The sequence below is a fragment of the Ochotona princeps genome, chromosome X (genome assembly GCF_030435755.1).
Source record: "Ochotona princeps isolate mOchPri1 chromosome X, mOchPri1.hap1, whole genome shotgun sequence".
Lineage (NCBI taxonomy): Eukaryota > Metazoa > Chordata > Mammalia > Lagomorpha > Ochotonidae > Ochotona > Ochotona princeps.
Genome location: NC_080865.1, coordinates 45871205 through 45895948, shown reverse-complemented (window position 1 = coordinate 45895948; position 24744 = coordinate 45871205). Strand labels below are relative to the sequence as shown.

Sequence of the window (24744 nt, the reverse complement as noted above, 5' to 3'; positions counted from 1 at the left end):
ATGGGAATCTGAGTCCCATTTGCAATAACTTACATTAGATTTTTACATTCTCAGAGATTGTTACTGGGAGTACTTACAAGAACTAGAAAATTGAAACCTTTGTTTTTTTTTTTGGTGCTGTGGAAGAATGTGAGGTTAAGTATGATGCCACTAATCTGAGTTCAGGTATATTCTCATGTCGAAATTAAATGGGACCCATTTCATAAGATGAAATTTCAATGACTGCTACTACAAGTATTATTGCAATACTTGGTCGAGTATATATAGATAATAAGCTTATAGAATTTGATCTTCAAAACAATGCTGTAAGGCAATTATTGCTCCTGTTTGTAGAGATTAACAAATTCAGAGTTGGAGGAATTTTTTCAACTTTTAATTAGGCTGTCTCCTAAAGTTTGCCTGAATTCAAAGCTAGTGAGTGTGCTTTTCACTCTGCTGCTTTGCCTCCATTTACAGAAGAATTAAAACTTCTAGCTTGTGTGAAGTTCTGGAGTTCATTTGAGATTATATATGTGAAATGATTGTTGTGAAGAACACATTTTATGGTGGGGATTAAATTTACCAGTCTCTAAAAATCTCAATCCTCTGTGTCCTCTTCTCCTCTTTTTTCCCCCAGAGATAAAAAAAATTCATTTACTAAATTGACAGTATAACTTGTTTGAAAACAGACACATGTTTCAGAGAGAACCCCTGACAAGTACTTGATTTTACTTAGTTGTTACCAATAATGTTCATTTACTAAGCCAATAGAGTAGGTAAATGTGGAGGACCCTGACTTTTTTTAGTGTGTTTTATTTGCTCAAGACTTTAATGAAATACAATCTTTCTCCTTAGTTCACATGTTCATAATTAAGAAAGGATGTTCTATTTCCATAGATATGAATAAATACTTTGATTCTATGATTTATTGATAGAGCACTTCAACTTAAAATTATATGTAGTGTAAGACTCTTAATGAACTTTACAAAGTACTGAAGCTTTGAAATACTAGTTTGGAAATGCTGCGTGATAGCTATAGCAGTAATAGAGCAAATTTCATTGTCTTCTCCCCTCTGCTTGCAGTATAAAACAACGCTTAAAGTTTTTTTTTTTTGAGTTTATGATTTGGATTATGAGAAGAATAAGATGTCTTTTGAAATATTTTTTCTCTAGTCCATTTATTTTATAAGCTCTTTGTGGAATTAGCATGATGTTCATATTCCTAACAGCTTTTTTGATAGATATCAGAATCCAGAACCGCGCTGAGGCTTTCTATTTGATTTATACATTCCTGTTAAAATCAGTTCATAATATTTTTTCCTCCTGTTTTTATGAACTGTATTCTAAGAAGTAATTTGTTGACAAGTGGCCCTTTTACTATTTTGTTTTATTTACACATGTAAGGTCCTTATATTGAAAGCTTGAAAGAGACAGAATTATGTGCAAGCAATGTTGGCTTTATCTGAAGTCTTGTACTTCATTTGCACATTTAATATGTGTAATGGTTTTTTAAATGAAATCATTCTAGGTACAGTGATTGTACAACCAGAGCCAGTGCTGAATGAAGACAAAGATGATTTTAAAGGGCCTGAATTTAGAAGCAGAAGTAAAATGAAAACTGAAAATCTCAAAAAACGCGGAGGTAAATACAAGTGAAAATGAAACATGCGTTTAAATTGCTGTTTATCACCATATTAGAAAATCTGATGTGCTTACTAAAAATACCTCCACTTTTCTACCCATTGTTTATTAAAAGCACTACATAGTTAAAAGTAACTTCTGTTTCTCTCTGAGCTCTGAAGCAGGAAAGGTTAAGCATTATTTACCAAAACACCTTTGCCTTCAGTGGCTGTTATCTCAAGAAACATAGCATTTCCTCTTTCACATGTTAGAATTATGATGCCTATCTGCCAATACCACGCATTCTCCCTCAACTGGCAAGAATCTTAGATTTGTGCAAAATCTTGTTTATGGCCTCAAGAAAACTTTATGCATATTTAGAGCATTGTTACATAAAGTGACAAACATCTGCGTTAATATTACCTGGGGTACTTAATAGAAATGCTATTTTCTTGGCTTTACTTCTTAGAAATTAGAATTTCTGGGGATGAGGTCAAGAATAGGCCCCAAATTGCGCTTACACACACCAAAGTTTCACATCCACCAATCAGAGGATAGCGGTGCAGTGGGAAATAGAAAGGGAGGTCCCTCCATCTGCCTGAGTCACCTCTCTGTCTGTCCACTCACACTTTAGTACATAATCATGTCGGCTAAGTGTCTATGGGAAGTTCACATCTCGAGGATTTATTTAGAAGTTTATGACAGGGGGCATATGTCACACTTGTTTTTATCTAGTTTTTCAATGGTGCCTATGTATTATTTTTGCGGGCAGATTAGCAAACCAGAATCTGTACTTATAAAAAGAATGAATCTCCAAAAGGCAGAACATGATACTAAATTTCTAAAAGAAGTATAATAAAAAAAAGTCCGTTTTATGTTGATCATGTTCTACAACTGTAAATTTCATCTTGATGACATTTTATGTATATATCTTTGTGTTGAAGCTACGATTTTTTTGGTGAAGCTAGTAAAATAGGCCTATAGTTACAAAATATTGCATAAATCAGTTTTTAGATAAATAACTTGTGATGTAGGCAGTGAGAATCAGCAGAATGTTTAGTGTTGTCCACAAGGAGCATTTCAGTTAGTCCCTTTGATCATAAGGAAAAATTTTTTTTTGAGATTCCTTCATAGTAGGGAAATGTACCTGATAGTGACAGGCTTCACCAGAATTAAGTCTTATTTATTTATTTTTATTAAACTTAATCAAATTAGCCAGTAGAAAATGATGGCAAGAATTAGCAAAGTTTTTTCAATCTGATGGTGGATCCTCTGTGACATGATCTATGACAAAAAGTTATATCTAATGTATTGTGTCAAGATCAGTGTGTAAGTAATGCCTTTTAAATAGGGACTCTGTAGTAGTCACTGTCCAAAATATAGATAGAGGCTGAAGGCAGAATTAAGGAGAAGTCATATATTGTGGGGGAGGATGTTTCTAGAGCCACTTTGACTTGCTGCTGATATTTAATCACAGTTCCTAAGTGTCTGGAACATTTTATTAAGTGTTATGCAGAAGATGTTCATATCATAAAGCTTAAGCAGGGAATATATATGTGTGTTTATAGCCATATAGTAGCACTTGAATTTTTTATATTTGCTTTAGGTGATTTATAATATTTTTAAGCTGTTAGGAATCACAGGAGAAACTCCAGGTTTACTAATATACATACAAGTGAATAAACCAGTGATCTGAGATACTCTTACTATTAATCTTCAAACATTTTAGAAAATTTGCTCTGAAATTAATGCCTAACTTAAGAAAGTTGATATATTGTCTTATATATAAGTGACAGTTGATTTTAAATATTTTAAATGTCAGTCAATTTTGACATACTTTTCCTATATTGATAGTTAGAAAATACACTTTTCTTTGGACAGTAATTTTGTTGTCTATAAAAGCATTAAAACAAATTGAACTCAGAAATGAAAAATGCCTCTTTACCATTTACACTGTTACAATCTTTAAGATAACTAAAAATAATTTAAAGCATACTTGCAGAGAAACTAGTGCATAAAGTAACATTTCAACATTTTACCGTATTTGCTTCAGATCTCACTTAAGTAAAATATTGGTTTAGTCCTACTTTCATCCATTTCCCCTTCTTTCCACCCCACCAGGTAATGATGCTCTTAGAGTTTTATGCATGTGCATGCATATGCATGTTTTTCTGTGTTTTTATAGATATATATATATACACACTTATTCATAAAACATTTTCATTTAAAACAATATACGATAATATGCTGTATATATCCTTTAGGAATATTTCTCATTCAACACTATTTTTGAAAAGAATTTATTTCAGTAAATGTGCATCTACTTTTTTGTTTTCCATTGTTATTTAGGATTTCCTTGAAGTATGAATAAGCCACTGCTTATCTAGTCCATAGATACAAAGCTGTTTACAGTTTTTAATTTCTATTTTGAAGATTTATTTTCATTTGAAAGGCAGATTTACCGAGAGAAAAGACAGAGGGAGATCCTCCATCTACTGGCTTATTCCCAAAGTGGCTACAATGGCTGGGGCAGAGCCAATCTTAAGCCAGAAGCCAGAAACCTCTTCTGAGTCCACCACCAGGGTGCAGGATCCCAATTACTTGGGCCATTCTCCACTGCCAAGGCCATAAGCAGAAAGCTGATTGTACACGGAGCATCTGGGACTCAAATTGGCACCTATTTGGGATGCTGGCTCTCTTTTTTTTTTAAAAAAGATTTAATTTTTATTACAAAGTCAGATATACAGAGAGGAGGAAAGACAGAGAGGAAGATCTTCCATCCGATGGTTCACTCCCCAAGTGAGCCGCAACGGGCCGATGCTGTGCCAATCCAAAGCCAGGAACCTGGAACCTCTTCCAGGTCTCCCACGCAGGTGCAGGGTCCCAATGCATTGGGCCGTCCTCGACTGCTTTCCCAAGGCCACAAGCAGGGAGCTGGATGGGAAGTGGAGCTGCCGGGATTAGAACCGGCGCCCATATGGGATCCCGGGGCGTTGAAGGCGAGGACTTTAGCCGCTAGGCCACGCCGCCGGGCCCGGATGCTGGCTCTTGACATTGAAGGATTTGCCCATTGAGCCATAGCACCAGCCCCGTCCTGTCTTTTTTTTTTTAAATTTTCTCTTCAGTGCTATAACGAATATCTTTACATAAATTCATTTTTCTTATATGGGAAAAATTCTCTAAAGGATCTCCTGGGTTTTAAAATTTTTTAATGATATGTATACATGATTGCATCCAAGATACTTGATAAATATTAACACTGGATACACGTTTCAAGCACTAGCTTTTATAACAGGAGTGGTATTTTTTGAAATGAAGAAGTATATTGTGCATTTATTTCTGTAAGTCTAAGCTATGTATGAACACCCAACATCGAATGAAAACAGAGCAATGTGTTTTCACGTAAAATATTAGCAATATATAGTAAGGCTTCAAGTTCCCCTTTATTTCCTGAAATTGTATGATAATGTCCTTAAATGTCAAGCATTTTTAGCTACTACAGATGAAATATTTGCAATAATATTTGGGTCCCTGTTGCTTTGGGTGTGCAATACTAACCAAACACAAAATAGATAATTAAAAAGTAAGTTATATATGTGTATTATTTTTGGCTTTTATTTAGTAATAGAGACAGAAGAAAGGAATCTTTTGTTGTTTCTTCCATTGGTGAGTGTAGGCATTTTTACCAGCTCATATTGAATCTTAATCTGTCATCTTATTTGGATGTAGGTATTAGTTGCACATCATAATGATTTGCAAAACTTTAAAAAAAAAATCAAGGAGGGGCAAATGTTTTGGCACATGAGGTTAACCTGCCACCATCAATGTTGGCACCCTATATCAGCACTCTTTAAAATTTCCGGTACTCTGCTTCCTGTCCCACTTGGTTGGGAAGCAGCAGGAGGTGGCTCAAATGCTTTGGCTTCTGCCACTTATGTGGGAGACCTGGATGGAATTCCTGGCCCTTGGCATTGGGCTGGCCGAACCCTGACCATTGTGGCCATTTTGGAAGTGAACCAGCAGATGGAAAATATTTATTTTGCTGCCTTTCCCCCTTTCTGTAACTGTGCTTTTCAAGTAATAAGTAAATACATCTTGAAAACATAAAAATTTAATAGTTTGTACCTCTGTGGCTATCTGTGTATTTTCAAAGGATTTTTTTTTAAGATTTATTTATTTTTATTACAAAGTCAGATATACAGAGAGGAGGAGAGACAGAGAGGAAGATCTTCGTCCACTGATTCACTCCCCAAGTGAGTGCAATGGCTGGTGCTGTGTGGATCCGAAGCAGGGAACCAGGAGCCTCTTCCAGGTCTCCCATGTGGGTGCAGGGTCCCAAGGCTTTGGGCCGTCCTCGACTGCTTTCCCAGGCCACAAGCAGGGAGCTGGATGGGAAGTGGGGCTGCTGGGATTAGAACCGGCGCCCATATGGGATCCCGGGGCTTTCAAGGCGAGGACTTTAGCCGCTAGGCCACGCTGCCGGGCCCTTTTCAAAGGATTTTTAAAAATATACACACATCTGCATGTACATAGGGAGAGTAAGAGTGCACAGGAGAATTGTCTCCTTTGGTTTACTTCCTAAGTGGCACAATCAGTGTGGCTGGCCAGATGAAGCCATGAGCCAGCAGCTCTCAATGCAGTCTCCCATGTGGGTTGCAGAGGCCCAGACACTTGGGCTATCATTTGCTGCCACATCTTCCTAGGTACATTAACGAGTACCTGAATTTGGAAGCCAAGCAGTTGGGACTCAAACCCTTGCATCCCATGTGGGATACTGACATTGCAAGCAGCTGGCCTACCCTGCTGTGCCAGGATATTGACCCCACTCTATGTGGTTTAAAAGGTTCTTCAGTTGATTCTAATGTTGACCTTAGACCCTGAAGCACTGGCTTAGAAGTGAGAAGAGTAGTGAAGCAGGAAAGGTTTCTGCGATTTTTTCCTGAGTAGGTGTGTTCAGTATGTTTTTCTGTAGGTATTTTGGAATGGAACTGTATCTTTCAATCCATCCTTAGTGATGTTCTTCTGCCAGGACAGATACACCTGTAATTTCTGTATTATAAATGATAGACAGTGTTGGTATTGGAGTAGAGAGTGGAGTAGACATAGAAGGTAGCTTACTGGAGATCATAGTCAGTGCTGAAGTGACTTTTAGGAAGGAAATTGAATATTACTTAACTACCAGGTTTTCACATACTATTTTGTGCAGACGATTACACTTTAAGAAAAAAAATCTTATGCCATGCTTTAGGGTTACAGAAGAATGTGTTCCATATATGTGAATTCTCTCCCCATCCTTTAAGACTCAATACAGAATTTATTTACAAAATAATTGCAAAATTTGTAAGAGCTCTTGTTCCCTGTTTTTAGAACTTCTTTATGGAGTCTGTTCATTGTTGTAAGAAATAAAATTTGCATTCTATAAAATGAAACAAATTAGGATTTGTACCTTGGAGTCTGCCAAGGCTGTTGTGCTTCTACAAAGTCAAAATAAAATTAACTTTTAAGAAACTTTGGTCCAAAATGTCACTTCCCTAAGTATTATGAAGTACCACATTCCTATTACAAAAGGTTTTAAAATGGTGACTGTATCTTTTCTGTGTGTCTAAATGTGTGAATAATTATCATTCCTTTCTCCTAGAAGATGGGCTTCATGGGATTGTAAGCTGCACAGCTTGTGGACAACAGGTCAACCATTTTCAAAAAGATTCCATTTATAGACACCCTTCACTGCAAGTCCTTATTTGTAAGGTATGTAATGTTTGTTAATGAGGTCTCTGCCCTATGAGGGCTTGCAATGTGGTGGAAGAAGCATATACTCAGATCATGCGGTTTTCTAATATAGGGTGTAATAAGCTCTCTGAATTATGAATGCAGATCTGCATGTTGGATTGGTTCATAATCATGTTCTAGTCAGAAGCAACATGATATTCAAAGACTGATAAAGTGAGGGAGAGCCAGCTGTTTGCTTGTTTTAGTTTTTAATTTTTATTGAAAAGGCTAATTGTACAGAGAGGAGAGAAACAAAGATCTTTCATCTGCTGGTTCACTTTACAAATGACAGCAGTGGCTGGAGCTGAGCTCATGTAAAGCCAGGAGCCAGGAGCTTCTTCCAGGTAGTCCACATGGGTGCGTGTTCCTGAGGCTTTGGGCCATCTGCTACTGCTTTCCCGGAACACAAGCAGGTATCTGGATGACAAGTGTAGCAGCCAGGACACGAACTGGTGTTTGGAGAGGGAGGATTAGCCAGTTGAGACATTGTGCTGGGCCCACCAGTGGTTTCTTTCTTTTTTTTTTTTTTTATTGTTTTATTTTTTTTATTTTTTTTTTAAAGATTTTATTATTATTGGAAAGCCGGATATACAGAGAGGAGGAGAGACAGAGAGGAAGATCTTCCATCCGATGGTTCACTTCCCAAGTGAGCCGCAACGGACCGATGCGCGCTGATCCGATGCCGGGAACCAGGAACCTCTTCCAGGTCTCCCATGCGGGTGCAGGGTCCCAAAGCTTTGGGCCGTCCTCGACTGCTTTCCCAGGCCACAAGCAGGGAGCTGGATGGGAAGTGGAGCTGCCGGGACTAGAACCGGTGCCCATATGGGATCCCGGGGCGGGTTGAAGGCGAGGACTTTAGCCGCTAGGCCATGCCGCCAGGCCCTCAGTGGTTTCTCATTTAAGTACCCTGCTTTTCCAACTCTAAGCTTTCCAAAGGAAGCTGAGTTTTGTCATTAGGAAACAGTAGTATTAAAAATGTTTTCCATGTGATGATCATATTTTTAACAGATGTCTATACTTTTAAGTTAATAAAATCTTGAAATTAATTGTAAGTATAGTATCAACGTTGGGGATCCCGTAAGTCACAATGCTGTTAAGATTAATCCTGTGGGTTTTTTTTTTTTTTAAGATTTATTTTTACTGGAATGACAGAGTTGCAGGGAGAAAGGAGAGACAAAAAGAGCTTCAGTCCGCTGGTTCCCTCCCCAGATGGCCACAATGGCCGGAGCTGAGCCAATCTGAAGCCAGGAGCTAAGAGTTTCCCTCCAGGTCTCCCACGTGGGTGCAGGGTCCCAAGGCTATAGACCATCCTCTTCTGCTTTCCTAGGCCATAAACAGGGAGTTGGGTGGGAACTGGAGCTGCCGGGATGTAAATTGCTGCCCATATGGAATCCTGGTACTTGGTGGTAGATAATTAGACAGTAAAGCCATCATGCTCTGCCCAATCCTTTTTAAAAATAAATAAATAAATAAATAAACCTACCTTTGGAATGTAGAGATATGTCCTGTTTTCCTTGGAGTATTTGCTCTAGATTTTTCTTGACAGCAGTTTCTGAAAATTTATTTGACAGGCACAGCATCACACACAAATGGATAAACACGGGTTTGGCGGGAGGAGAAAGAGATACCCACCTTCCATCTTCTGGTTTTCTTCTGAAATGGCTACCAACAGCCAGGTTTGGGCCTGGCCAAAGCCAAGGAGCCAGGAACTCTGTTATAGTTTCTTTCATGGGTGGCAGGGACCCATGCACTTGTGCTGTCTTCCTTGGCTTTCCCAGCCTCATTAGTAGGAAGCTGTGTGAAAAGTGGAGCAGCTTGGATGAGAACCAGTTCTCATACGGAATACTGGCTTGTGAAGCAGCAGCTTAAGTTAATGCATCACAGTGCTGGCTTATACCATAGAACGTTGCCTTCCCAGGTACATTAGCAGGAAGTTGGACTGGAAGCAGAGCAACAAGAGACTAAAATAGCCACTCCCCGTGGGGTGTATGAAAAACAAGCAACGACCTAATTTGTATGGTACAATGTAGGCCTCTTTCATTAGTTTTTTTTTTAAAATATATTGTTATTTTGAATTTTGAATTACGTGGTACAATTTTGTGTAGGCTGGGATTCCCCCCCAAACTCCCACCCCCTGTCAGATTTTTCCCATTTTGTTACAATAGTGTAGTTTCATTAACTTTTATATAAAGCATGGAGGTACTTTATGTGGAAGTCTATTTCAAAATTTAATTTTTTAATATGTTCCTGCCTGGAGGATACTGGTGTTAGTCATTTGAGTGTTTTGATTTGATTCTTTCATAATTATTTTTAATTGGAAAGAGATTTATATAGAGAAGCAAAGATTTTTAATCCGCTGGTTCATTCCCCAAATGGGTGCAATGGCCAGAGCTTAGCCGATCCAAAGTCAGGACCTAGAAGCTTCTGTGTCTTCCATTTGGATTCAGGGTCTTAAGGCCATCCTCCCAGGCCACAAACAGGGAGTTGATTGAGAAATGAGATAGCTGAAACATGAACCAGCACCCATACAGGATTATGTTGCTTCTAGGCAGTGGACTAGCTAGTTGAGCCATTGTGTAAGCTCCATGATTTGATCCTTTATAACACACACATTTATATACACAAACCTATACACACAAACATATACACACTTTTAAATTTTTGGTGAATTTAAATAAATTATTTTATCTGTTATGAATGTTAAGAATTTTGAATAAAATTCCCTTCCTCTTATCTTTTTAATAGAATTGCTTTAAGTATTACATGAGTGATGATATTAGCCGTGACTCAGATGGAATGGATGAACAGTGTAGGTAGGTATACATTCAGTACTGTTTTCATTTGGGGAAAAATCTTAACAGGCCTTTTATTACATTCATCTGTTGTAGTATCATCATAGATGTCTTAAATGGATGATTATTCTTTTCTGCAAAGCCTTAGGTTTATGTCTGATTTGACTGTCTCAGTAAGCAGTTAACCTAAATTACTACCAAGATTGCTGGCAGGAAGATCTAAATTGCTTTAAAAGTTAAGCATTTAAGATGGACTTTATTGGGAATTATATTTTAGTGTTTTAAGTGTTTTAAAATTTTAAAATCTTTCAGATGGTGTGCAGAAGGTGGAAACTTGATTTGTTGTGACTTTTGCCATAATGCCTTTTGCAAGAAATGTATTCTGCGCAACCTTGGTCGAAAAGAGCTATCTACAATAATGGATGAAAACAACCAGTGGTATTGCTATATTTGTCACCCAGAGCCTTTGTTGGACTTGGTCACTGCATGTAACAGCGTATTTGAGAATTTAGAACAATTATTGCAACAAAATAAGAAGAAAATAAAAGTTGATAGTGAAAAGAGTCATAAAGTATATGACCATACATCTAGATTTTCTCCAAAGAAAAATAGTTCAAATTGTAATGTAGAAGAAAAGAAATTAGATGATTCGTGTTCTGGTTCTGTAACCTACTCTTACTCAGCACTAATTGTGCCCAAAGAGTTGATTAAGAAAACAAAAAAACTAATTGAGACCACAGCCAACATGAACTCTAGTTATGTTAAATTTCTGAAGCAAGCGACTGAAAATTCAGAAATCAATGCTGCTACAAAGTTACGGCAACTTAAGGCTTTTAAATCTGTGTTGGCTGATATTAAGAAGGCTCATCTTGCATTAGAAGAAGATTTGAATTCAGAGATTCAAGCTTTGGACAGTGTTAACAGAGAGAAAAATGCCAAAGAGCAGAAGGTCATAGATACTAAGTCTGAAACAAAAGTACGAAAAGGAGAAAAACCCTGTGCTTTGGAAAGGAAGGACATTTCAACATCAGACGCTAAATTGTCAAGTAAACCGGTAGATAGTGAGCACGTGGATTCTAGTGTTCCAACAGAGGAACAAAGAGTGAACAAAAGCATTAGTGGTGAACATAAGAAGTCTGATAGAAAAGAAGAACCTCAATATGAACCAACTAACACTGCTGAAGACTTAGATATGGATATTGTATCTGTTCCTTCTTCAGTTCCAGAAGACATATTTGAAAATCTCGAGAATGCTATGGATGTTCATTGTACAGTTGGTTATCAGGGAGATGGCAACAGTGGAACTGAGCAAGACCTGGCGAGATCACCCGTAAAATTGAGTATCCCTTCAAAAGACAACAGAAGAGGTATTAAATCAAAAACTACAGCTAAAGTAACAAAGGAATTATATGTGAAACTGACACCTGTTTCCCTTTCTAATTCCCCAGTTAAAGGTGCTGATTATCAGGATGTTCCACACGACAAAGATGGTTATAAAAGTTCTAGTGTGAATCCCAAGTCAGAGAAATATGGACCTGGACAGGAAAGCAGTGATAATTATGAGCTTTTGGTTGAAAATGAAGTTCTGTTACCTTCAGAAGAATCTGATCTTCGAAGATCCCCACGTGTGAAAACTACACCCTTGAGGCGACAGACAGAAGCCAACCCTGCAACATCTAATTCAGATGAAGAACTGTCAGTTTCAATTAGAAAAAAGGATAAGCGAAATTCTTCTGATAATTCTGTAGATAATCCCAAACCTACTAAATTAGCTAAATCTAAGCAACCAGAGTTGGTGGATCCCAGTTCAGACTCTGATGAAATGCTAGCAGTCCTCAAAGAAGCAAGCAAAATGAGTCACAGCTCTTCTGATACTGACATTAATGAAGGACATACAAATCACAAAACTTTGTATGACTTAAAGACTCAAAAGGGAAAAGATGATAAAGGCAAAAGGAAACGAAAAAGTTCTACTTCTGGCTCAGATTTTGATACTAAAAAAGGTAAATCAGCTAAAAATGCTTTGATGTCTAAAAAGAAACGACAAAACCTGTCTGATTCTTCTAATTATGACTCGGAATTAGAAAAAGAGATAAAGAGCATGAGTAAAATTGGGGCTGCCAAAACAACCAAAAAAAGAGTTCCAAATAAAGTAGAAGATTCTTCAGGAGATGAAATACATAACAAAAGAGGAATAGAAGGGCAGAAAGAAGGACCATCAAATGATGCTGAGAGGAAACAAGAGACAGAGAATTTCTCTTCAGGAGAAAGTATAGTTAATGACAAGACCCTCACAGACTTAAAAGATCACACCTCTAAAAATCAGCAGCCAAATGTTTCCTCTGATGGTGCAGATAAGGCTGTCTCTGGCAAAGAGGAGAGTTTGAATTCTCTGGTGGATAAAAAGGCTGCTGAAGTTAAAGAAAAGAGCAAACGTCTGAAAACCAAAACTTGTAAGAAAGTACAGGGTGGCCTATCTGATGTTGCTGACAAAAATACACAGAAAGAGCAGAGTGATGAATCTTCTGAGGAAGATAAAAAGCAGAGCAAAAGAGGAAGTGAAGAAAAAGAAAAGAGAATTATAGATATCAAGAAAAAAGTGATTAAGATGGCACTACAAGATGAATCATCATCTGATGGCATGGAGAAATCACCTGAGGGAGAAGATAGTTGTCATTTTCTAAAGGGAATAAAAGAAAGTAAAAGTAGCATAACTGATGGAGAAAAGAAAAGTAAAAAAATACAAGAGAAAACATCCAAAAAGAAAGATTTACGTGATAATGTTGAAAAGTTACCAGGGAAAGGGGATAGTGACTCCTTAGAAGATAAAAAGAGTAAGAATGGAGCATCTCGGAGAGCTAAGAAAAGGTCCAGTTTGTCTGAAAAGAGTTCAAGGAAAAGACAAGATTGTTCATCTTCTGATACCGAGAAATACTCCATGAAAGAAGATGGTTGTGACTCCTCTGATAAGAGACTGAGAAGAATAGAATTAAGAGAAAGAAGAAACTTAAATTCCAAGAGGAATACTAAGGAAATCCAAATTGGCTCATCGTCTTCTGATGCTGAAGAAAGTTCTGAAGATAGTAAGAAGCAGAAGAGACAAAGAACTGTAGCTAAGATGAAGGCAGGCAATCACAAGGATAAAAAAAGAAACTCCAAAAGAATAAGCACTAAAAGGAAACAAGCGGACGTTACTTCCTCATCGTCTTCCGATATAGGTGAAGACAATCAGAATTCTGTAGGTGAAGGCAGTAGTGATGAGCAGAAAATTAAGCCGGTGACTGAAAATTTAGTGCTGTCTTCACATACTGGATTTTGCCAGTCTTCAGGTATGCAAAATAAGTTAAAAGTGATCATTTGTGCTTTTCCCCGCTTATGTAACTATACTATTTTAATATTCCCTGAAGCCAAACAAATTTGGAATTGTTCTTTAGAGAAAGATCATTCACAAATGACATAGTGATTTACTATGAAATGTTTCCCTATTTGTTTATCCCATCATTGGAAGGTATTTTAAAATACTGTTTTCTGTATCTCAAATTCCTATATTAGTTGGATAGACAACATTTCCTTACCATTGTTTAATGTATTTTTTTGGAGTAATAAGCAGTCATTTATGAATCAAAGTTGGATTGGTGCTAATAGTTTGGTTAACTATTCTTGTAATGAAGTTAAGCGTTTGGTACTGGTATGAGTTGGTATGTGAAACAACTACTTTGTCATGCATGTTTTTCTTTGTTTATTTGAGAGACAGAGATAAAGAACTCCCATCTGCTACTAAACTCCTGAAATGTTTATGAAAACGAAAGTGGGCCTGGCCTCAAGTGAGGAGCTGAGAACTCATTCCTGGTCTCCCACATGGGTTGCAGGGACTCAGATAGTTGAGATAACACTGCTGCTTCTTGGGACCTGCATTAGCAGATAGGTAGAGTCAAGAGCTGGAGTCAAGTATTAAACCCAGGTACTCTGATAGGAAATCCAGTAATCATAACGGCTAGGCAAAATGCCTTGCCCCAATATGGCTTTTTACATTGCTGCTGATAACATCATGTCCTGTATAATCTTATGAAATAGTGCAGATTTTCCTCATTGAACCCCTTTGATGATGTTTATTAGCTAATTTTTAATATATGAACAGATAATTTGCTTCTGAGCAGTATCCTCAAAGGAAGAATGAAAATTCCGAAAGTGAGTGGATCATATCACCTGATGGACTGCTAGGAATATTAGAGTTTGAATTGAAACTGGTCAGTCATGCCAGAAAAAATAAATTTTTTTTTTTAAAGATTTATTCATTTTATTACAGCCAGATATACAGAGAGGAGGAGAGACAGAGAGGAAGATCTTCCGTCCGATGATTCACTCCCCAAGTGAGCCACAACGGGCTGGTACACGCCGATCCGAAGCCGGGAACCTGGAACCTCTTCCGGGTTTCCCACGCGGGTGCAGGATCCCAATGCATTGGGCCGTCCTCCACTGCTTTCCCAGGCCACAAGCAGGGAGCTGGATGGGAAGTGGAGCTGCCGGGATTAGAACCAGCGCCCATATGGGATCCCGGGGCTTTCAAGGCGAGGACTTTAGCCGCTAGGCCACGCCGCCAGGCCCAAAAATAAATTTTTTTATCGTTATTACAGTTCTTTTTTTCTTTCGTCAGTTATTGCAGTTCTAACAGATTTTGCATAAAGCTGTTTACAATGTAGACCGAATGCTTAAAAAGTTTGTCTTTATGTTAAAGTTTTCTTTTTTTTCCAAGTTGGATTTTAATCGGCTTACTTTGACTTTTTAAATTTTCCCTATGTAGATGTATACATGAAGTACTGCCTCCTGGGCTGTTGTAACTAGAAGTCCTCTGCACTTTGCCTGGAGTTTTTAGGTCCTATGTGTTTCAAAATTTCCAACTTTTTGATTTTTAGAAAAATGTTATAGACTACTCCAAGTAAAGAAGCAAAGTATTCTTGTAGTAAGATTTTGCTGCCAAATGAACTTTGATTTCACCTTAAATTTTTTTGAAGGCTGGTTCTGTGACAAAGCAAGTTAAACTGTGCCCTGCAGCTGTGGACATATGTATGCCTGTTATATTCCTGGTTGAGCTCTCTGTTGATCTAGCTCTGATAATGATCCTGGAAAGGCAAGAGAGAATGACCCAAGTCCTAGGACCCCTGCATCCACATGGGAGACCCTGGCAGAAGCTCCTGGCTCCTGCCTGGCTCAACCATTTGGGGAATAAACTAGTGAATGGACGATGTCCTGTCTCTCTTTCTCCCCCTTCCTTCCGACCTCTTTTCTCTAACACTGCCTTTCAAATAAAATCTTTTTAAAAATTTGAGAACAGTTTGCATTTAGGAATTTTCTATAAGTGAATTCTGGTTTGTATTTAGTGTAATGGTTACTTTATTATCAACTCAGTGTGTGGTGAAAAACTTATTAGTGATTAACATTAAGAGTAATTATGATTAGTTATGTTTAGTTTTCTCAACACCAAATTGTATAATACTGAATTTATGTTCTTGAAAATTGGTTTCAGAATTTTATTTTTCATTTCCCAAAGTCTTAGTTGATTTGACACATATGAAAATTTTGTTATTTACGCCTCATGTTTAAAACTTTTTGTACTTAATGTAAAGTAACAGACCTTAAGAATATTTTGGCAAATATTTGAAGATTATTAACTCAGCACTTGCCTGTTGCCTTTTATGTTCTGTCTTGAGTTTTAAAAAATATTTAGGGGTTGGCATCATGGTGCATCAGGCTAATCTGCCTGCAAGCACCAGCATCACATATGGGTACTGCTCTGTGTCCTGGCTGCTCCTCTTCCCATCTAACTCCCTGCTTATGGCCTGGGAAAGCAGTAGAGATGGCTCAAGTTGTTGGGCCCTTGCATCCACTTGGGAGGTTCAGAAGAAGCTCCTGACTCTTGGCTTTGAATTGGCCTAACTCTGGGCATTGCAGCCATTTAGGGCATAAAGCAGTGGATGGAAGATTTTCTCTCCCGCTCTCCTTTCTTTGTCTTTTTCTTTCCTTTTGTCTATAAATCTGCCTTTAAAATAAAATAATAAATTTTTAATAATTGTTTATGCATTTGAACAACAGAATGACAGAGTGAGCAAGGTATCTTCAGTCTGCTGGTTCACTTATCACATGGCTGTAATAGTTGAAGCCATCATTTGTTGTCTTCCAGGTGCATTAGCATGTGACTGGGTTGGAAGTGCAGACTAACTCAGACTTGTACCAGGCACTCTAATACCAGGATGCAGGAATTTCAAGTAGTGGGTTAACTTGCTGTACAGAACACCTGCTTCTCCGTTTTGATTTTTTAAACTTGTATCTGAAGAGTCCTGGAGCTGAGTGGGATGCACACGTTTTCTGTAGTGTATATGCAAGAGAATCTTGAGGGTCTGTCACTTAACAAATGCCTGTCCTTGAATTGTTTAGTGGAATAAGCTGTATTGTTTGGAATACTTTTTGCCCTTGGAGCATTGTTTAGTCTAAGCTGATTACTTTGGATGGAAAAAAAGATAAATTTGCTGGCGAATTTCCAATTTTGTTTCCAAAGGTAGGCTTTGTCAATAGAAATGACTTACGCAGAATAAAATATGAAGGGTCTTGTGTTTGAGCCAATGGTAATTGACATTCCTTGAAAATTTTGTTGGGTGATGGCAATGGCCAGCTTAACCATCTTTTGGGATGCCCACATCCCCTATCGGAGTGCTGGTTCAAGTTCTAGATGTTCTGCTTCAGATCTAGATGGAGCTTCTGATCTCTGACCTGGCACATTCTCTGGCTGTTAGGTGCATTTGAAGAGTGAACTGGTGGATGAAAATCTGTCTTTCCCTTTGCCTTTTAAACAAATATATTTTTTAATTTCACATTAGATTTTGATCTGTAAGCATGGTGAAAACATTACTAGGTCCTGAATCCCCTATTTCCATTGAGTTTCTCAGATTCCATTTTGTAGCAGTATTTAAACATTATGTGGGAGGTAGAACATTTTCTAGAGGTTTGGGCCTGGGACACACATGACCAATGAAACTGAATATGGTCCTGAGAGATTTTGGTTTACTAAAGGCAAAAGAATTTTTAAAAATACTGAGATATCTTGTGATTTACTTTTGCTTTTCTGTATTTACATTTTTCTCCTGAATCTTTTTTTTTTTAAATTCATTGATTACATTGTATTATGTGATACAGTTTCATAGGTACTGGGATTCTCCCCACCCCTCCCCACACCCTCCCCCCATCTCCTGAATCTTTTTTATAGATTCCACTAGTCAAAAACATTGCAACATGAAAAACAAATATGTAAAAATGTTTGATCACTTTTCATGTGCTACCTGCTGTTCATCACTGCATCTAGCATTTTTTGCCGCCTTTTTATTTTGCAATGATTAGAGATCCATAGGTATTTGCCAAAAAATAGATAATAGGAGGTCTTTGTATCCTTAACTCATTTTCCCCCAGTGGGTAGTATTTTGTATAACTTTGATCAATGTTTAAACCAGCAAGCTGTAGATATTTTCACATTTCACCAATTTTATGTACACAAATTTGTTTACATGTAAAGTTTAAGTATAGTTCATTGTAATTATGTTACTTCTGTGTAACTTTATGTAACTTTCATGGCCAGAACCAAGATATCAAACTATACCATTAACTCTCTTGTATTGCCCTTTAAAAAATCTATTTGAAAGGCAGATATAGAATGGGAAGGACTGGGTCGGGTAAGGAGATCTGAGAGAAGAAGAGAGAAATAAAGAGAATGATCTTCCATCTGTTGGTTTACTCCTCAAATGGCGGCCAATGGCCAAGCCTGTGCCAGGTTGAAGCCATGAACCTGGAATTCCATCTGGGTCTCCCATTTGGGTGCCGGGGCCGGGTGCTTTTCCATGTGCCCTAGCAAGAGGCTGGATTGAAAGTGGAACATGCGGACCTCAAAAGTGTCCTTCATGTGGGGTGATGGACAGCTTAACCTATTGTACCATGATGCCATCCTGGTTTTTATCGATACTCCCTCCTTACCTCTATTCCTAAATCTTGGCAACTAGTAACATTCTTCATGCTTATGATTTGCTCTTATTTTGAAGTGGAGTCATAAAGTACAAAACCTTTTAAAATTGACATTTTTCACTCTGTTTTCTTGAAACATTGCATTTTGAAGTAATTGAGAAATGTTAGCATACTTCTCTCCAACATAATGTTAGAGTTCAGCCTTTGTTTTTCTTGAGAGGTGAATTTTACATACGATGAAGTGCACCCGTCTCAGTCTCTTTAGATTTTTGGTCAAAGAAATTTTGCCATTTTTAAGGGAATATGTATATTGTATTTGAATTTATGTGATTAGCTAATAACATTGTTTTTTTTTCTATTGATGCTTGATTAACTAAGTGCTTCTTAAGGTTTGAGATTAAAAATGGACCAGTGCAAATGATATTTTTGCAAGAAGCTTCCCTCATATAATGGCACCTGTTTATAGAATTGTAACTGAGATGCGTGGGGCTTTAAAACCCTTTTTCTAGTGTAGGAGTTTTACATAATGATTAAAGTGTTGGTTCGGATGCCTGTATCCCATATTAGAGTGGCCAGATTTGAATATCAGCTTGACTCCTGACTCCAGCTTGCTACAAATCTTGGGAGCAGCAGTGATAGCTCAAGTAGTAAGGTCACTGAGCCTTACATTGGGTTCTGAATTCCCACCTTCAGCCTGGTCTAGCCCTGGCTGTTGTGGGTGTTTGGGAAGTAGATGGGAAAACTCTTTTTGGGCCTGTCAAATAAGGATTTAAAAAATTTTTTTTTTAAACTTTTTTTAGTTGATTTTTCCATGACATTTTTAAAAAGATTCATTTATTTTTATTGGACAGTCAGATATACAGAGAGGAGTAGAGACATAGAGGAAGATCTTTTTTGTCTGCTGATTCATTCTCCAAGTGGCCTGAACGGCTCGATCTGAAGCCAGGAGCAGCTTCTTCTGGGTCTTCTACATGGGTGCAGAGTCCCAAGGCTTTCAGCTATCCTCGACTGCTTTCCCAGGCCACAAGCAGGGAGCTGGATGGGAAGTGGAGCTGCCGGGATTAGAACCAGCACATATATGGGATCCTGGTGCGTGCAAGGCAAGGACTTTAGCCATCAGGCTACCATACCAGGCCCAGATTTCAAAATTTTTACAAAAAGATAAAACCTTTGTTATCAGGGTAGGACTATTGAACTATGTAAGATTCACTTGTTTGTCATTTTACTGCTGGTAGTTAATGAATTCCTTGTTGTTTATGTAAAACTTAAAGTTTAGAACGCTCTGGTTTGCTTTTAACATTTTTAGCTTTGTTTTCCTGTTTTTAAAGATTTGTTTATTTGGGCCCGGCGGCGTGGCCTAGCGGCTAAAGTCCTCGCCTTGAACGCTGGTTCTAGTCCCGGCAGCTCCATTTCCCATCCAGCTCCCTGCTTGTGGCCTGGGAAAGCAGTTGAGGACGGCCCAAGGCTTTGGGACCCTGCACCCACGTGGGAGACCCGGAAGAGGTTCCTGGTTCCCAACATCGGATCAGTGCGCAACGGCCCGTTGCGGCTCACTTGGGGAGTGAAACATCAGATGGAGGATCTTCCTCTCTGTCTCTCCTCCTCTCTGTATATCCGGCTTTCCAATAAAAATAAAAATCTTAAAAAAAAAAAGGTTTGTTTATTTGAAATGCAAAGTTATTGAAAGGGAGATACAGATTTTCCATCTGCTGGTTCACTTTCGAAATAGCCACAGTGGTTGGAGTTGGGTTGCTCCAAAGTTAGGAGCCTGGCCCGGGGCACAATCACTTGGGCCGTCTTCCACTGCTTTTCCAGAGGCATTAATAGGGAGCTGATTCAGAGGTACCACAGATTGTCTTGACCTTGTGCCTATATGGGAATCCAGTGCTATAGGTAGTGGCTTAGCTCACGATGTCATCCACTTTCAGTTTTATTTTACGTGCTTTCACTTGTATGCATAATGTAAAGCTAATTTTAAGTATACTTTTTTCCTCTAAGGAGATGAAGCATTATCTAAATCAGTGCCTGTCACAGTGGATGATGACGACGACGACAATGATCCTGAGAATAGGTATGATTCCATCTGTAAGGACTTTAAAAAGATTATAACACACCCTAGGCGTGGGCGCAAACAGCAGCAGCGGATCAGCAAGCAGGTTGTAAAAACCAGGATTGCCTGCCTTAGAAAGCCTCGGGCCCAGTCTTCCTGCAAGCTTGAAAGAAAGGCCAGAAAATGGGCCAAAACTCAGAAACCTTAAAGTAAAAATCAATATTAACACACCTAGCATAGGGTGTGTTATAAATTCAGAACTCTGGTTTGTGTTTTTATATGAACTGTGATCACTTAAATATTTTTACAGATTTTTTTTGGTGAAAGTGAGTCATTATCAGTAAATTGGTGATAACAGACATCTCCTTTGTATTTGATTATTGTTTTTAATTGCTATTTCATATGGTGGTCCCATTTATTCAGATCTATTGAAAACTAAACAGAAAATTACTTGGGTGTTAAGATTATGAAATGTTCAAAGTAAATGTCAATTTTTAAGTTATCCGGGCTGATTTACATTGTAATTTTAAAAACAGAATAGAGTTAGTCTAGTAGCATTAACTTTAATAAAGACTTTATGTTCAAGTCTAAACAAATTTAAGTATAAATTGATGTATGAACGGTAAAGCATGTGTGTAGATTTACTTGACCAAGGAATTGGCAGGGAGAAGGAAACATGGATACATCCCTGTCATAGCAATGAAGAACAAGATACTAGATCAGTGTGATCAGGATGTTCTTACATATCTTTTAAAGAACTCCTGTGCTGTAATATACCCTACACTTGCAGTCTTCATCAGGAAGGTAGTATTCTGTAGTGGATAGAATTTAAGAATAATGGGGATAAGGATATTTGGCTTCTAACATTTTTAATAACTGTGACTTGGACAGGTGACTTTTTACTGAAATTTTATGTCTCTAAAATAAAATTGATTGAATTTTTCCTACTCAATTGGCAAACCAGAAATCTATAATAGAGTAGATATGATTTTAAGATATACATTGTATTCACTTATTCCTAATAGTAAACCATGATATTAAAACATGAAAGTACACATGTAAATTTATATTATAATTTTTGGGGAGAATAAATAAATGGTGTGCGATTGACTTTTTAAAAATATTTTTTAAAAGATGTATTCATTTTATTGAAAGGTAAATTTTAGAGAAGGGGAGACAGAAAGATTTACATTCGCTGGCTCATTCCCAAATGGTTGCAGCGACTGGAGCTGAGCCAGGGCAAAGGCAAGGCATTATGAATCTAGGCAAGAAAGTTCAGGGCAAATTAATGTGGAGGTGGAAAATTTTGGCTTTTTCAAAATGCTAGCACTTTCAGATGGAAGATTAATCAGATGAGCCATTGTGCCAACCCCCAACTGTTTTATATCTTGGTGACTGATATATTTCTGTTCAACATCAACATTCTGCTAATAAAGAGTGTTTTTATTGGGATCCGTAGAGTTTTTTTTTTTTTAAAGATTTATTCATTTTATTACAGTCAGATATACACAGAGGAGGAGAGACAGAGAGGAAGAGGAAGATCTTCCGTCTGATGATTCACTCCCCAAGTGAGCCGCAATGGCCGGTGCACACCGATCCGATGCCGGGAACCTGGAACCTCTTCCAGGTCTCCCACGTGGGTGCAGGGTCCCAATACATTGGGCCGTCCTCAACTGCTTTCCCAGGCCACAAGCAGGGAGCTGGATGGGAAGTGGAGCTGCCGGGATTAGAACCGGTGCCCATATGGGATCCCGGGGCGTTCAAGGCGAGGACTTTAGCTTCTAGGCCACGCCGCCTGGCCCGGGATCCGTAGAGTTTTGTTTAATACTTTTGAATAGAACTTAGTCGTGGACAAAAAAGGCTCAGATTCTTCTTTAGGTGTATATTCAGTTATATTATGAATTATGAATGAAATCCAGAACAGAAAAGCATATAAGTAATCCATCAAAGATTTTATGAAATATACCAATAAAGCCCGATTATGGAAGCATTTAATATTTTTAATATGTTTTAATTTCAATTTATGATACTATTTGTTTTCCTATATATAAATCTCAGTTCTCAAAAGTCAGTGACAGGTCAACCATGTTTAAAATATTTTGTTTCGTAATTTAACTTCAACAAAGCATGATTTCACATTTAGCCATTTGCAAGTAAGAGTATTGTTAGTCTGATAATGTTTTGCATTAGAGCTTTATAACATATAACATTTCTGTCTTTTAAATTACCTGATCATATCTCTTTGTAAATGGCAAATATTTTATTGGAGCTTATCTTTAATTCCATCTTGTATTTGTAATTTAAAAATAGAACCGTATAAAGCAATTTCGATAATTATTTTTCAAGTTTTTTCCTTAATATTCAGTTTTGTTATACTTCTATGAAATATGCAACTAATAACTCATTTAATATCTACTGTACCAAAGAGGTATATTCCATGGTATAAAAATAACTTCTTGTATATTAATATAGATGATGTCACTCAATATATTTGAATATACACTTTACAACACTTAAAACATGTGTTTGCAGATCGTGATTGAAGTTAAATTATTTTTTCCTGGTTTCATTTTTTTGAGTGGAATGTATTTTGGTAGACAGCATATTGTAGCAATATAAATTTGTACACAATTGTATAATTGTGTATAAATGATAAGTTTTATGTTTTGCCTTTTTGGGAGCATTGTAATACATTTCTGGTGTTCGTGTTTATGGAGAGGTAAATAGTATATTACTGTAAATACTTCATTACTTGGATGCAGAAAATTTGTGTAAAATTTTTCTTATTCAAGCATTTAATTTTAATCAATGCATGTTTTTGTAAGTATTGAAAGAATGTTTTAGAATCAAATCATATATAGACTAGTTTGTGGCACTAGAAATTTTGACTTGTAATTCCTAAGCATACATGCGCACACACATTTATGGGAAAGTTTACAACAAATTTTCCCATGCCTTTTACTGTTAAAATTATATGGTTTTGTAATTACAGCTTTTAAAAAGTTTTACTTTGAATATATTTGTAGATGAAAACTTAACGTGTACTATTGAGAAATTGGTCTGACCTGTTCAGTTCTGTTTAGTTGCATTTATTTAATGAACAATGACATAGGTTGTTTGGTGCACTTTTGTTATTCTGCATTTAAGCTTTATAGAAAACAAATAACAGTAATTTATGTTTTCTTCAGATTTACATAACTAAGAATTCAAGTATTATAGTTTAGGTTTTATATACCTTTTGAAATGTGCAGCAATAATAGTTTGTCATAGTTTTAGTTACTTTATTAAAAATTTTGAGGATATAAGCACACCTTACTGAACGTGTTTTTTTTTTTTAATTTAGTTATTTAAGACTTATTTACTTTTATTTGAAAAGCAGATTTGCAGAGAGGAGAGACAGAGATATCTTCCATCTGCTGGTTCACTCTCCAAATAACCACAATGGCAGTGGCTGAGCCAGTCTGAAGCTTGGATGCAGGAAGTACTTCAGGTCTGCCACATGAGTGCAGGGTCCTGAGGCTTTGGGCCGTCCTCCACTGTTCTCCCTGTCCACAAGCGGGGAACTGGATGGGAAGTGAAGTAGTGAGGGCATGAACGGTGTCTATTTGGGATCCCAGCACTTGAAGTGGGGAGATTAGTCAATTGAGCTGTTGCACTGGGCACTATTTTATGCTTAATTTTAAAGTGAGTTATTTTAATCTTTCATTTGTTTTAAAGATACCTGTTTGGGTTTTTAATTTTTTTTCTTTCAAATAACATTTATTCATATGGTTTTTTTATTATGGATACATTTAATATTTAGACTGCTATTGAAAAAATATAGCCCGAGTAACTGTTATCCAAAATGCTTCAGACCAAAAGACTTTGATATTTTAGAGTTATTCTGATTTTAGTATATTTGGTTAGACTTTACTGGTTGACAATCTGTAATTGAAAAATTGAAAACCCAAAGGTGGGAAATGCTCTGGAATCTGAAAGTTTTTGACCATCAACTTGATATTTGAAAGAAAATTGTTGAGTTTAGATTTTCAAGCTGGGGTTCCTTAGCTTGTATATATTGATCCCTTTATGTTTTCAGTATTACTGGGCTTTTTTGACCAAACATTTTTCCAGCAATATAGATTTTTCAGTTAATACAGTATGAATGAGCTTGAGCGGTATTATAATGGCATATTCAAGTTTAAAAGCATTAGTGTTGAGAATTTTGGTTTCTCTTTAGAGTTCAGTAGTAGATATTTCACTGGAAAGACGAGGAAGGAATTCCTTTTGAAATACTGTATTCCTGTATTTTTAAGGATATATAGACTATGTTAAAATGAATCCTTGAGAGTAAAAAGATAAAATTGCTAGATTTTATAAATAAACATTCCTTTTTTCTTTTCAATTTACTTAAAGCTTGGAATTTTACAAGGCCCTCCCTGCTTATATATTTTCTTAAATATTGGAGAATGCATAATTAAATCCAATAATACTTTACTATTTTTTGTGACTACTCTCTAGATGGGGCTAAGCTTTTTTCATGAAGACAAA

General features: G+C 37.2%; 1 protein-coding gene across 9 annotated transcripts in view; it reads left to right on the top strand.

Moving 5' to 3' along the window:
* Positions 1-24744, top strand: part of ATRX (ATRX chromatin remodeler) — a 188051-nt gene that overhangs the window by 44409 nt on the left and 118898 nt on the right. For 4 of the 9 annotated variants that reach the window (XR_009244520.1, XM_058658600.1, XM_058658599.1 and 1 more), the window contains exons 6-10: positions 1508-1621; positions 7238-7347; positions 10114-10181; positions 10473-13489; positions 20163-20235. Coding sequence is in view for 8 of the 9 variants with exons in the window: in XM_058658600.1 (XP_058514583.1) it covers positions 1508-1621; positions 7238-7347; positions 10114-10181; positions 10473-13489; positions 20163-20235 (3382 nt within the window). In the remaining variant the exon portion in view is untranslated. The remainder of the gene's footprint in view (positions 1-1507; positions 1622-7237; positions 7348-10113; positions 10182-10472; positions 13490-20162; positions 20236-24744) is intronic. The other 5 variants (XM_058658603.1, XM_058658602.1, XM_012929135.2 and 2 more) reach the window with 4 other exon arrangements.